Genomic DNA, 15,812 nt, shown 5'->3' with positions numbered 1-15,812 from the left:
GCTCCAGTCATCATTTTGTACATTTGTGTGGCACATCATTATGCAGGTCACTGGCATTCAGCTGTTTGACCTGCCACTTTCCAAATTCTACAGAAGTGCGGGCCATGTGGGGAAGGACACCTTACGTGGTGCATGAGTTATCCATAGTGCCGTTAGATTCGATCGAACCTCTTGTCATGGCTTTGCATCTCCACCTGCAATTCAACTGCCTGAGCTGTAAACTCCACATGTATGCCAAGGAGTAGATGCCTGTCTTCCTGGGGCATCAGGACTCCCAACAATGGCCATCATGCCAGGTGGCCTTTGCTGTGGCTGGGTGGTGCCCATGGGGAGAGCCCCTGATCGGTTGGGTGGCATCAGTGCGGATGACCTGCAATGAAGCGGACTAAGTCATCTCTTGCCGGTGGGCGTACGGCGCCAGCAATTTCTAAGAAGATGAAGGTATCAAGTACAATGCAGACAGATATGACCCCAAATCGTTTCCCTCCCTCCCTCACTACATCATGGAAGGAACGTAGGGCTACAGAAAGAAGAGAGCCATATTCGCCTCGGTATTTAGTGTGTAGCAGAATGGATGGGAACTTCTTTCTGCGTACAAAGCCTCAGTTTTGTGTTGAACATCTTGAGAATAAGTTTGGGGAAGTGACAGCACTGTCCAAGATGAGAAGCGGTGTAGTCTTGATTCAGACAGCATCCCCAGCCCAATCCTGGGCATTACTTGCTTGTGACTGGCTGGGTGATATTCCTGTTTCCATCACGACCTCCTCTTGCAGTCTGACTACGAGCTCCACACCAATCTAGAACGGTGGGGTGTTCATTTCATCCAGTACATTTACAGGAGACCAGTGTCTTCATCTTGGGCTTTGAGGGTGATTCAATGCCTGAAAAGGTCAAGGTTATAGGTTACCACTGTGACATTAAACTATATGTCCCTCCCCCTATGCAGTGCTTTAAGTGCTGGAAATTTGGGCACATGTCTCCCCACTGCATTTCTAGCACCACATGTCAAGACTGTGGACGTTCACTGCATCCAGATACTCCATGTGTATAAACTGTGGAGAGCAGCACTCCCCCTGCTCACCTGACTGCACTGTACTCCAAAAGGAGCGGAAAATCATGGAGTACAAGACTGTGGGCTGGTTGACTTACCAAGAGGCTAAACATAAATTTGAACAATTACGCCCCGTTCGGTTGACATCCACATATGCTGAAGCTACATTACCATCACAAGTACCAGTTGTACCACTCTGTGCCATGAGCAGTGGACCCTCCAGGCCTCCAGAATACATCTGCCCCCGTGGTGGTAGGGGGAAAATCTTCCGTTGCTCCCAAAGTACCCACTTTAGGAGCAAGCCCCCCCAAAAGCAGATGACATCCGGCTCCTCTCATGCGGAAGGGGTCCCTTGGGACCCTCTCTCCCAAGGTCTCTGCTAGTGCCACACTCATCAGTGGCTAAAGGAGCCAAAAGCTGCTGGATGAAGAGCTTCACAGTCTTCCTCCGTGCCTGAAGCTACTTCGGAGAAGTTCTCCCAGCAAGCCCCTAAAGAGAAGCAAGAGGGCAAGCAAACAAAGAAGCCTGCTAAGAAATCAGACCCTCCAGTGGCCCCAACACCTGCTCCCAACCAGTTATGCACCTGAGGATGAGGTGGAGATCTTAACGTCACTGATGCCTCATCCACAACAGTAATGGATACAAATACTCATTCAGTGGCAGCAGGTGACCCTGAGGTGTAACCTGCCTCCTTGCGTGCTTCTTGCTCTCCCAGCCTCACGATAACGTCATCCTCCAGTGGAATAGCTGCGGTTTTCTCCACCACCTGGCTGAGCTATGGCAACTGTTACGCTTTACACCTGCTTTCTGCATTCCTCTCCAGGAAACTATGTTCACATCAATGCGGACCCCTGCCCTCCATGGCTGTAAGGAATAGTACAAGAACCATAGCGACTATAATAGTGCATCATTTGGAGTTTGTGTCTATGTCCTGAACTCAGTATGCAGTGAACCTGTGCCCCTTCAAATCATCCTTGAAGCTGTGGCTATCAGAATAAGGATGACACATGAAGTAACTGTCGGCAACATATATCTTCCTCCAGATGGTGCAGTACCCTTGAACGTATGATGTGGTACTTGAGCGGGTCACAAGAACGATTGTTTCAGCGACGGAAAACATGATCCCTTGTTCTTTAGGATGCCCCCGAAGAAAGTCAGTACCTTAGTGGTCGCCAGAAATCATTGAGGCCATTACAGAGTGTCGGCGAGCTCTACAGCGACATAAGCGGCATGCTTCCTTAGAGCACCTAATAACTTTTAAACAGCTTTGTGCCTGCGTTCGACAGCTTATAAAAGGACGGAAACAGGAATGTTGGGAGAGGTACGTTTCGACCATTGGGTGCCATACTTCACCTTCCCAAGTCTGGAAGAAGATCAGACGTGTTTGTGGGTGCCAGAACCCGACAGGTGTCACTGGCATTAACATCAATGGTGTGTTATCTACCGATGCTAACACAATTGCCGAGCACTTTGCTGAGCACTGTGCTCGAGCCTCCACGTCAGAGAATTATCCCCCAGCATTTCGCATCCTCAGATGGCAGATGGAAAGGAAAGCCCTCTCATTCACTGAACGTCACAGAGAACCCTATAATGCTCCATTTACAGAGTGGGAGCTCCTCAGTGTCCTTGCACATTGCGCCGACACAGCTCCTGCAGCAGATTAGATCTACAGTCAGATGATCAAACATCTCTCGTCTGGCTACAAGCGACATCTCCTCGTCATCTTCTACCAGATCTGGTGCGATGGCATCTTTCAATCGCAATGGTGAGAAAGCACCATCATTCCAGTGCTCAAACCTGGCAAATACCTGCTTGATGTGGATAGCCATCAGCCTATCATCCTCACCAACACCAACATTCTTTGTAAGCTGTAAGAATGTATGGTTGTTTTTGGTCCTGGAGTCGCATGGCCTACTGCCTCCATGCCAGGGCGGTTTCAGCCAGACTCGCTCTACCAAGGATAATCTAGTTTCTCTTGCATCTGCCATCCGAACGGCCTTTTCCAGACACCAACACCTGGTTGCCATCTTCGTTGATTTACGAAAACCTTAAGGCACGATATGGCGGCATAATATCCTTGCCACATTATATGAGTGGGGTCTCCAGGGCCTGCTCCCGATTTTTATCCAAAATTTCCTGGCGCTCCATACTTTTCGTGTCCAAGTTGGTGCCTCCCATAGTTTCCCCCATATCCAGGAGATTGGGGTCCCACAGGTCTTTGTATTGAGTGTATCTCTATTTTTAGTGGCCATTAATGGTCTAGCAGCAGCTGTTGGGCTGACCGTCCCACCTTCTATGTATGCAGACGACTACCGCATTTGTTACTGCGCCTTCTGTACTGGGTCTTGCTGAGTAGTGCCTAAATGGAGCCATCCCTAAGGTGCAGTCATGGGCTCTAGCCCACGGCTTCCAAAGTTTTCAGCTGCGAAGTCGTATGTCATGCACTTCTGTCGGTGGCATACCATTCATCTGGAACCAGAACTTTACTTTAATGACGATCCACTCACTATAGTGGAGACAAATTGATTCTTAGGAATAGTTTTTGACACCCGATTGACGTGGCTTCCTCATCTTCATCAGCTGAAGTGGAACTGCTGGCATACTGCCCTCCGCTGCCTGAGCAACAACAACTGGGGTGCAGATCGTTCTACACTGCTGCAGCTCTACAGAGCCCTTCTTCAATCCCGCCTTGACTATGGGAGTTTGGTTTATGATTCGGCGACACCCTCAGCATTACTCAAAACAGTGCACCACTGTGGCGTTTGACTGGCAACGGGAGCTTTTATGAGGAGTCCGGTGACCAGCATCCTGTTGGAGGCTGGAGTCCCTCCATTGGAGGTTAGGCGTGCACAACTGCTCACCAGTTATGTTGCACACATTCGTAGTTCTCCTGAGCATCCAAATTACTGTCTTCTTTTCCCACCCACAGCAGTTCATCTCCCACATTGGAGGATCGGGTCAGGGCTTATGATTGCTGTTCGCATCCAATCTCTTCTGTCTGAAGTCGAGTCCTTGCCTTTACCATCTATACTCGAGATCCATTAACGTACACACCCATGGTGTACACCTAGTCCGAAGCTTCGCCTGGATCTTTCACATGGTCCTAAGGACTCAGCTAACCCCACAGCTCTCCGCTGTCACTTCCTCTCAATTCTTGACATGTACTGGGACCATGAAGTGATTTACACTGACGGCTCCATGGCTAATGGTCACGTTGCCTTCGCATACATTCATGGAAGACATACTGAACAGCACTCATTGCCAGATGGCTGCAGTGTTTTCACTGAAGAGCTGGCAGCCATTTCTCGTGCTCTTGAGTGCATGCACTCATGACCTGGCGAGTCGTTTCTTCTCTGTACTGACTCCTTGATCAGCCTACAAGCTATCGACCAGTGCTACCCCCACCATCCTGTGGTAGTTACCATCCAGGTGTCCGTCTATGCCCTGGAACAGTCCAGTTGTTCATTGGTGTTTGTGTGGACCCCAGACTATGTCGGAATCCCAGGAAATGAACTTACCAACATGCTGGCCAAACAGGCTACACGGAAACCGCTTCTGTAGATTGGCTTCCCCATAACTCACTTGTGATCATTATTATGCCGCAGGGTTTTCCAGTTTTGGGAGACGGAATGGCGTAATCTCAATACGCACAACAAACTGCATGCCATTAAGGAGACTGCGAATGCGTGGAAGTCCTCCATGCGGGCCTCTCGCAGGGACTCTGTGGTTTCTGCTGGCTCCGCATTGGCCATACGTGGCTACCTCCTCTGTCGCGAGGACCCACCTCGGTGTCACTGTGGCTCACATATGACTGTCGTCCACATCTTGCTGGACTGCCCACTTTTAGCCCCTCTGCAGCAGACTTTTAACTTTCCCAGCACCCTACCTTCGGTGTTGGGCGACAAGGGTGGGCATTTAGCATTCTCTCCGAGGCCGCCAGTCTCCCTCCATTTTAACTCTGTCACACTTTCCTTGCATTTGTTTGGCTTGGTGGTCGTCTTTTCCCTACATGTGTTCATCCTTGCCTTGTCTTTTTGGGGTGGACATTTTAATGTGTTGCAGAGTGGATGGCTCATCCTCTTTTATTATTGTGATCAGCCAGCCCAGACCATTCCTTTTCCCCCTTTTACTTTCTCAAACGTACTTTGGGTGTTTTTGTACCTTGAGCCTTGCTTGTGTCAGGAAAAAGACTGATGACCCTGTAGTTTGGTACCTTTATACCCCAAACAAACCAACCAACCAACGGACGTAACCATTCGAGTTTTGTACCTACGAACTACAATTTCCGGACAGCATTGGTTTTCTGTTATCATTTGAAGAAAACTGCTGCAGAATCAATCGAATGCTTGTCAAAGCTTTCGGTGAATGCGTTCTTCGGAAAATATAGTTTTTCCAGTGGTTCAAAAAATTCAAAAGTGATAATTTTGACGTGAGAAACGACGAGTCTGGGAAACCACTGAAAAAGTTCGAAGACAACGAATTGTAGGTCTTATTAGATGAAGATGATACTGAAACTCAACAGGAACTCGATTGAATGTTATGCAGAAAGCCAATTCTCTTCATTTGAAAGCTATGCGAAAGATCTCTTCAGTTGAAAGCTATGGGAAATGTGCAGAAAGTGGGAAAATGGGATCTCCATTAACTGAATGAAAGACCACTTGTGAAATGCTTGCTTACTAGATACAAAAGAAAGTCATTTCTCCATTAAATAGTGACAGGTGATGAAAAATGGATATATTTTGAGATTCCTAAGCACCGTAAATCACATGTGAATCCAGACAAACCATCGACATCCACTGCAAGACCAAATTGGTTTGGAAAGAAGACAATGCTCTGTGTTTAGTGGGATCAAAAGGGTGTCATCTATTATGAGCTGCTAAAACGTGGTGAAACTTAACACTGATCGCTACCAAAATGATTGATTTAAATTGAGCGTTACGTGAAAAAGACCGGAATGTGGAAAAGGCAACACAAAGTCATATTAATCCATGAAATACCCCATCACACACAGCAAAATTAGTTAGGGAAACAATTGAGATGTTCAGTTGAGAAATACTAGGGCATGTGGCTTATTCTCCAAACTTGGCTCCGTCCGATTATCTTCTATTTGTCTCACTGGGACACGCTCTCGCTGAACAACACTTCACATGTACTAAAATGGCTTGTTGACTGGCTCATTTCAAATGGAGAACTGTTTTTTTTGGCGTGGCGTTCATAGCCTGCCGGACAGGTGGGAGAAATGTATAAATAGCAATGGAGAAAATTTTGAATACAATATTGTTTATCAGTTTCAAACAAAAGACATGTAATTATTGCAACCAAATTCTGGTTTTGTACTTCTACACCTGGTATCTGTGGAGTGTGAATGGGTTTGATGAGTACCTGTACGGTGTAATGATGGGTTTGTGTTGTTATAGATGAAGGAAAGGGAGAGATTGAAACATGGTTTGTCATAAGTCTTCTGACTGGTTTGATGGGCCTGCCACGAATTCTTCTGCTGTGCTAACCTCTTCATCTCAGAGTAGCGCTTGCAACCTACGTCCTCAATTATTTGCTGGATGTATTCCAACCTCTGCCTTCCTCTACAGTTTCTGCCCTCTGCAGCTCCCTCTAGTACCATGAAAGTCATTCCCTAATGTCTTAATAGATGTCATATCATTCTGTCCCTTCTCCTTATCAGTGTTCTCCACATATTCCTTTCCTCTCCGATTCTGCGCAGAACCTCCTCGTTCCTTACCTTATCAGTCAACCTAATTCTCAACATTTGTCTGTAGCACCACATCTCAAACGCTTCGATTCTCTTCTCTTCTGGTTTTTCCACAGTCCATGTTTCACTTCCATACAATGCTGTACTCTAGAAGTACATTCTTAGAAATTTCTTCCTCAATTTAAGGGCGATTTTTGATATTAGTAGACTTCTGTCGGCAGGAATGCCCTTTTTGCCATTGCAAGACTGCTTTTGGTGTCCTTTCTCCATCCGTCATTGGTTATTTTACTGCGTAGGTAGCAAAATTCCTTAACTTTATCTACTTCTTGACCATCAATCCTGATGTTGAGTTTCTTGTTGTTCTCATTTCTACTACTTCTCATTACCGTTGTCTTTCTTTGATTTACTCTCAAGCCATACTCGGCAATAATTAGACTGTTCATTACTTTCAGCAGATAATGTAATTCCTCTTCACTTTCACTCAGGATAGCAATGTCATCAGCGAATCGTATCATCAATATCCTTCCACCTTGAATTTTAATTCCGTTCCTGAACCTTTCTTTCATTTCCATCATTGCTTCCTCGATGTACAGATTGAACTGAAGGGGCGAAAGGCCAAATCCTTGTCTTACACCCTTTTTAATGCAAGCACTTCGTTCTCAGTCATCCACTCTTATTATTTTCTCTTGGCTGTTGTACATATTGTACGTCACCCTTCTCTCCCTATAACCTACCCCTACTTTTTTTCAGAATTTCGAACATCTTGCAACATTTTACATTGTCAAACACTTTTTCCAGTTCGACTAATCCTATGAATGTGTCTTGATTTTTCTTTAGTACTGCTTCCATTATCAACCACAACATCAGAATTGCCTCTCTGGTGCCCTTACCTCTCCTGATGCCAAAGTAACGACATCTAATAAATCCTCAATTTTCTTATCTATTCTTCTGTATCTTATTCTTGTAAGCAACTTGGGTGCATGAGCTGTTAAGCTGATTGTGTGATAATTCTCTCATTTGTTCATCTCTTGCCGTCTTTGGAATTGTGTGGATGATGCTTTTCCAAAAGTCAGATGGTATGTCGCTAGACTCATACATTCAACACACCAACGTGAATAGTCATTTTGTCGCCACTTCCCCCAATGAGTTCAGAAATTCTGATGGAATGTTATCTATCCTATCTGCCTTATTTGATCTTAAGTCCTCCAAAAAAGCTCTTTTAAATTCTGATTCTAACACTGGATCCCCTATCTCTTCTAAATCAACTCCTGTTTCATCTTCCAACACATCAGACAAATCTTCCCCTCATAGAGGCTTTCAGTGTATTCTTTCCACCTATCTGCTCTCTCCTCTGCATTTAACAGTGGAATTCCCATTGCACTCTTAATGTTATCACCCTTGCTTTTAATGTCACCAAAGGTTGTTTTGACTTTCCTGTATGCTGAGTCTGTCCTTCCAACACAGTAAGGAATAGTTCAGTAGGCAGTACAGTCAAAAAAGACATAGCCTAATCCTCTCAAAAAGCACCACGTGGACCACAGAGTGTCTACATCAGACACTAAGCAGCGGTTTGGATTTTAATCCATGACATTGGTGCAAAGACTGGTGATAAAAAACTTTACACCACTACTCCTGCTCTTACTGGCAGTGAAAATTTCATCCACCAGCAGTATTCGAACTCATGTACACCAGAAAATAGCACCACACAGGTGTGAATGAGTGACCTTGGTTATAGAAGCAGCTAACTTGTTAGAGAGGTAGATAGATATAAATGTCTGTAAGCAAAGGAGAGATTGTCTGACAGTAGCATTTATAAAGTTCATAAATAGTGAAGTTTTCACTTACACATGAAGGAAGATCTGTGGGTTTCATTTCCCTTGTGTACCTTAATGTTTGTGTTAACCAATGGTTTTGATAGAATAGTTTTTCACTTGAACATTTTTTACAACTTAGGTATTCGCCTTATTTTTCTTGATCGTTTGGAGAAAATTCTTTTGTTAATGATGACCTGTAACATTCCATATTGCATTCTGCCTCAACATTTTCTGTCATTTGGAGTGAAATGTGTTACCAGTTTTTTATGATTTATGAAAAGAGTGAATAAGTAAATAGATTTTCATTACTATATTGAGGTTGAGTATTTAACAGGAACACACACACAAAGTTGCACTTGACCTTAGAAAGAGTGAACATGTGAAATATTCTAGGCACATCTCAGAGTTTGCAGAGGAAAAGGTGACATTACTCATATTATAGTTTCCTGTGTTAGAATTTTGTGTGCATGTCAGTATTAGTGCTGCATTACTGGATATGTGCTGTAACATTAAATAAGGATTTACGTCCGTGTGAACACCTCTGTCATCTGCGAGAAAAGTTAGCTACAAAATTTTTAATGTGAAAATGGGTAGGAAGATTCATTTACTTTTTGCAACCCAAAACTGCTCTCTCAAAACTGTTCTCTGTGTTTCAGGGGTGCTAATCACAGGAGTTACTCTCATAACAGAAATGTGTGAAAATAGTCCAGATACATTACAACATTTTAAAAAAGTAAGTGCTTCTCCATCTCTAATCCTGTTTATGTGTTACTTCTTTCTTTATGAGGGAATGATTACCGAAAGCCTAAGACTGTTCAGATTTTTGTAGTCTTTGCTGTCTGTGTGCTACGAATCACCAGATCAAATCAAAGAACACTTCAAAAACTGTGACAGTTTATGTACATTGTTCCTTGCATTTATGACACGGTAATGACAAATTAGCACACACATTTTTATTATTTGCAAAATATTTTGAATGCTGTGTTGACTGTATTGTAAGACTGTCACTTGATTTGTAACACCAACACACTTTGTGTAACTGAACACAGCTTTTACAAATTTTCACCTAGCTTCTGTTGGTTGCTTTTTTATTTTAACATTTATTGATACAGTCGGATCATGTACGGAACTATTGTCCTTCATTCTTAAACGGCTGTATTCCAAAGAACTGCAGTTCGTATTAGTGTAACATTACTTGTGTGATTGGGTTGTTGGCATCCACTGTACAAAATCATTCGTGCGAGTCTTCAGTTGCAAAAGACATGCACTTCAACTACAGAGGTTATCAGCTAATGGGTACATGTATTATTGGCTAAACCATTTTTGACAGTTGTGTCCTTTGCAATATCCCAAAGAACTTCTTTGTCAATGGCTGTGTCAGTGTGTAGTTGGAGTGATCTACTGAGGAGATGCATACTCCTACTACACACCGATGCAGCCATCGGCTAAGAAGTTGTTTGGGACATTGAGGGTGACAGAACTGTCAAAACATGTTTAGCCAATATACTGTATATGTGGGCACTGCTTGAGAACCTCTGTAGTCAAAGTTAGTGTGCTTACTGATCCTCTACGTCAGTGTGGGAAATGTGAGAAGATATGCCCTACTTCAGTGTGCGCAGTCTAACCCTTACACAGGCCCCTTCATGTTGCATTCTGTCAGCAAGTGATGGGCAGTTGGAGTATTAGTTTATATTGTAACTGATGGCGAGACATGGTTTTGTACCATTCAACCTTGAAACAAATTGGGAGTGTGCATGGAGGGGTCTCCTCAGAACAAGTTTGTTGAGCAAAAATGAAAATACCATAGAGTATGTTTAAAATATAATAGAGCATCAATTATCCGAAGTAATTGGGGGACATGGGTGTTCGGAAAACTAGTTTGTTTGGATAATCGAACTGTACATGTTTATTTGCCAAAAAGAAGTACTGTGCAGTAAATTTATTCATAAAAACAGGCATCTCTTTTAGTACTACAAAGTAACATACAAAGGCAACTTCAGTAAGAATATATAGTATGTGGCACAGTTTATTAAACAAAAATATATATACATATTACATACGCATTTTGCATGAACAATACACACAGTATACAAAATTAAAATTGGATGAAGTGGTTGAGATTCACCTTCTTCTAACCTTTTAATAATCTCGTACTTCTCCCTCATAGAAAGGACAACATGTTTATTTTTAAGCATTTTGTATCGTCAAGTTCACTTCTTCACACAGCAGCACACAAGTGGTTGTAACAGAGAACAGAAGGTGGCTGTTTGCACCGTGAGAAGCTCTTCTTGGGGGCGCGCAATCCTTCAAACTGCTCGGAGTGGCACGCCTCAACTCTAAGCTGGTGCAGCTGTTGCTGTGAACAGCTTTGATACTGCCGCTACTTCTACTGCCAGTGCCAAGCCGACAGAAGTGTGCTGATTGTTGAAACACAGTGACTGGTGGCTTGGCCGGTCAGCAGCGCTTTGTGAAGGTCCCATTAGAAGCAATGTTCCGCCAGCAGTGGCCCAGTGTGGCGACTGCTGTAGGAAACTTGGTTTGGGCATGAGGGGGATGATGGACGGTAGGGTGGGAGAGTAACAGGTGTGAGCGAGTACACAGTTCGGTTAAGCGGTCGTTTGGTTGACCGACGTTCGGATAATCGACGCTCTAATGTAATGGTATGGACATTCTTTGTGGCAGCTGGTCACATTGTTGCCACTGTTGTGGATGAAGGTAAGATAGGAACTTCAGATTGGTGTATTTTTGAATTTAAATGCCAGTCTCTTCAAATACTTTAAGGAGAAATGCCCAAAATCAGATCTGCCCAGGATCTTGCTCCATCGTAATAATGCATCAGATCCCCTCGTAGCTAAAACAGTCTCTCTGCATGAGGAGTCTCAGGTACACATATTTCCTTATCCATGCTATAGCTCTAAAAATAGCTCTGTAGGATAGCTCTGTTCCTCAAAGTGGTATAAACCACCCATGCTCATTGATTGGAAACACCAATAGCAGCTACATCTGTCTGTGATGTGTACAGTGGAACCTCACATAGCAAGCATAATATTTTCCAGAATCTTACTCATAGTGTGAACACTCATTAAGCAGAACAATTTATGTGCTGCTACATGGGTAAAATAAGATAATGCATTCCATGCAGAAATGGTTTTAAAAGTTTTATCTTATTCATGCCATTTATTCAAAGAAAATCATTCATACAGGATTATGTACTTTATTATTCACAATATACACTGAGGAGCCAAAGAAACTGCTACACCCATCTAATATCGTGTAGGGCCCCCGCGAGCATGCAGAAATGCCGCAGTATGACATGGCATGGACTCGGGCCTGTGTCTGAAGTAGTGCTGGAGGGAATTCACACCATGAATCCTGCAGGGCTGTCAATAAATCTATAATAGTATGAGGGGGTGGAGATCTCTTTTGAACAGTATGTTGCAAGGCATCCCAGATATACTCAATAATGTTCATGTCTGGGGAGTTGGGTGGCCAGCAGATGTGTTTAAACTCACAAGAGTGTTCCTGGAGCCATTCTGCAGCAATTCTAGACATTTGGAGTATCACGTAGTCCTGCTGGAATTCCCAGAGTCCATCAGAATGCACAATGGATGTGAATGGATGCAGGTGATCAGACAGGATGCTTACGTATGTGTCACCTGTCAGTGTCATATCTGACATTATCATGGGTCACATATTCCAACTGCACACGTCCATGCCATTACAGAACCTCCACCAGCTTGAACAGTCCTATGCTGACATGCAGGGTCCACAGATTGATGAGGTTATCTCCATACCCATACATATCCATCCTCTCAATACAACTTTAAACAAGACTCATCGGACCAGGCAACATGTTTCCAGCGATCAACAGTCCAATGTTGCTGTTGGTGGGCCCAGGTGAGGTGTAAAGCTTTTTTGTCATGCAGTCATCAAGGATACATAAGTGGGCCTTCAGCTCCAAAAGCCCATATCGATGATGTTTCATTGCATGGTTCTCAAGCTGGTACTTGCTGATGGCCCACCATTGAAATCTGCTGCAATTAGCAGAAAGATTGCACTTTTGTCACATTGAATGACTCTCTGCAGTTGTTGTTGATCCTGTTCTTGCAGGATCTCTTTCTGGCTGCAGCGATGTCAGAGATTTGATGTTTTACCAGATTCCTGATTCATGGTACACTTGTGAAATGGTCGTTCGGGAAAATCCCCACTTCGTCGCTACCTCTGAGATGCTTTGTCCCATCACTTGTGTGCTGAATGTAACATCACATTCAAAATCGCTTAAATCTTAATAACCTGCCGTTGTTGCAGCAGTAACAGATCTAACAACTGCCCCAGACACTTGTCATCTTATATAGGCATTGCCGATTGCAGCGCCGTATTGTGCCTGTTTTCATTTCTCTGTATTTGAATACACATGCCTACACCAGTTTCTTTGGCACTTCAGTGTATAACTATTATTTTTTACTAGGATGCTATCCATAGTTATTTGTTTCTACCGTTGCTCCAATACTTGACAAAAATGCGACACAGCATTATCGTCAGAATTTGTAGTGTACATAGTCACTGCTTTATTGGGGTGATGATTTTCCATGTATGATGCATCCGATTCTCATGTCTCCAGCATTTCTCTTATTGCACCACAAGATTGCTGCTCTGCTGCTACCAACACCAACACCTCCTCCTCCTCCTCCTCCTCCTCCTCCTCTGAACTCATCTCCACAACTTCCTGCTGTGAAACACACTGCAACTCCATAAAAGCTCTTCAGTGGTCATTTCTTGGCTGTTATCTTCCTCAAGCTCATCGATATAATTGTTATCCGCTTATAGTCCCATGCTCTTGGCCAAAGACACAATCTCTCCGACCACAGGCTCCTCAGGTACCAACTCAAATGCTTCAGAGTCACATTTGACAATAACTCTCTGGCCAAAGGTCCTTTCAAGCAGAAGTGAGAGTTCTCTTGGTAACCCATTCCTCTTTGATCATCATACAGGCGATGATGTTGAAGTGATATTTCCAAAACTCTCTGAGAGTGAGATTGGTAGCTTCAGTCAACTCGAAGCAATGCTCGAAGAGTGCTTTAGTGTAGAGCTTCTTAAAGTTATAAATAATCTGCTGGCCCTTTGGCTGAAGTAACAGAGTGGTGTTGGGACACACAAATTGGATCTTGATAATTGATATTATTCAAGTAGGTGGTCTTGTAGAATGGGAAGGAGTGTTGTCCATAACAAGCAAGACATAGATTTGCAGATACTCCTCAAGCAAATATTTTTTCCCTGAAGGACCAAACACTTCATTGATGCAATCACAGAAATGATCACATCTCACCCGAGCCTTGTTTTTGGATCTCCGTATCACATTTAATCTGCTCTTCTGGACTTTCCATTTCTTGAAGGCTCATGGAGTTGCTTGCATTGGCAAAGAATAGCAGTGTAAGACTGTCTTTCATTGGCTTTGACTGGGCAATGTCTTCTCCTCTGCTATTATAAATGTACGCTTCGGCATCTTTTTCCAGAATAGACCCATCTCGTCACAATTTAGAACCTGTTACAGCAGATAACCCTCAAAATCCATGAGCTTTTTGAAGTTGCTGATGAAGTTCTCTGCTGCCTTTGTGTCGGAGTTGGCTGCTTTGTCATGGCTCTCAACACTGTGGATGCTGGTTCTTCGCTTAAACTTCTCGAACTGCCCATGGCTTCCTTTAAATACTTCTTCAGCCAGTGATGATACTGGCATCTTCTTAATGAGGGCAGCGAAAATCATTCTTGCCTTCTCACAAATGATGTTCTTGTTAATAATGTCACCTTGCAATTCCTTTTCATTTATCCATATAAAGAGCAACCTTTCAACATTGTCCAGAATATGAAACAATTGATTAGATACTCTTGTCACTCCCTTTGAAGAATTTATCTCCTTAATCTTGTCCTTGTTCTTGAGGATAGTGCAAATAGTTGATGTAGATCGATTGTATGTGTGTGCTAAATCAGTAACATTCACACCATATTCGCATTTTTTAATGATTTTAAGTTTTATTTCTAAAGTTATTTTCTTTCCCTTCTGGTTGTCTTGTTGTGGCTATATCTTCCAAGACATTCCTATGAAGATTATTAAAATTTGCACACAGAAAAACACTGAACACAAGTTTAGATCACTAAGATGGTAACAGATAGAACGCTAAACATAGACTGCAGTACATACTAAAGACATTGTTCATATGTCGCTGCCGACAATGAAAGGTTTTTATATTGTTGAATGTTTCCCATGCTGTGTGCAAACGGCTGGTGTTGCCACACTAAATTGTCATCACTCGTTCTGTGAAACATGGCTCTTTAAGCTAGTCATTTATTTAACGATTTCTTTTGCACATTATGGGAAGTGCTCGCTAAGTGAGGTTCCACTGTACCTAAGTTTCCAGAAAGAAGCCTACCATGAAGCATTCACGAAGTGGTTTGGACATTTGTGACAGTCCATAGAGCATTAAGGAAAGTACTTCAGAGTTTCAAAACGCAGTAATTTGGTCTAACCTCAAGATTTGGATAATATTCCTCATGCAGTGGTCATGGACAGTTGAGAGTATGCCGATCACATATCAGTTAAAAAATCTTCATTGAAATTTATGTAGTTTTTTAGTAATTTAGTAATGTGATAATGTGAGACCTGCAGAAGTATGCCTTAGACATTTGGACTCTCATGGGAATTTTTCACTTTTCCTTTTTCATGAGAAAGCAATTTCAGGTGCATCATAATATGCTTCTGATAATTTGACACAGTACCTCTCCTTGTCATGCCTGCAATAAGCAAAAAAATGCATTACTAGGCATAATTTCATTGTTAAGTATAATGCCTTGCATTCCTCTGAGTTCAAGAAGACTGGCACATTTTTCAGTTGCAAAAATTGTAGCCAGAGCTGAAAGAAGTGATAAGAGATGGAAACACACATTACTGTTTGGTTACTCATAAAGGCTAAAATGTGAAAATATAGTTTTTCTCATCACCACCACAGAGGATACCCAGTGATGACCTCTGGGTCATCAATAATTCCAGCCTTTTTGGACAACCAATTCCTGAGCCACCAATGTTCAAGTATGCTCCAGGTTTCCTTTCTGTCCTCCCCTCTGCCCATAAGGAAAAAAAAAACTGTCAGAAAGACATTACTACCGTGCACTGTAGATCCGGGCACATGAATTCTTTGCAAAAGCAGTAAACTCTGGTCATGCATTGAAATATAAAGGCTGTTGTAAT

General features: G+C 43.0%; 1 protein-coding gene across 5 annotated transcripts in view; it reads left to right on the top strand.

Annotated features, from left to right (window-relative positions):
- The window catches only part of LOC124791610 (AP-1 complex subunit gamma-1), a 177,979-nt gene that overhangs the window by 67,049 nt on the left and 95,118 nt on the right, over nucleotides 1-15,812 (top strand). For all 5 annotated transcript variants that reach the window (XM_047257877.1, XM_047257875.1, XM_047257874.1 and 2 more), the window contains one exon: nucleotides 9,229-9,305. In XM_047257877.1, the coding sequence (XP_047113833.1) occupies nucleotides 9,229-9,305 (77 nt within the window). The remainder of the gene's footprint in view (nucleotides 1-9,228; nucleotides 9,306-15,812) is intronic.

The sequence above is a fragment of the Schistocerca piceifrons genome, chromosome 1 (assembly GCF_021461385.2).
Source record: "Schistocerca piceifrons isolate TAMUIC-IGC-003096 chromosome 1, iqSchPice1.1, whole genome shotgun sequence".
In the NCBI taxonomy this organism is placed as follows: Eukaryota; Metazoa; Arthropoda; class Insecta; order Orthoptera; family Acrididae; genus Schistocerca; species Schistocerca piceifrons.
The sequence above is the reverse complement of the archived record's forward strand: the minus strand, read 5'-3'. Positions and strand labels throughout refer to the sequence as shown.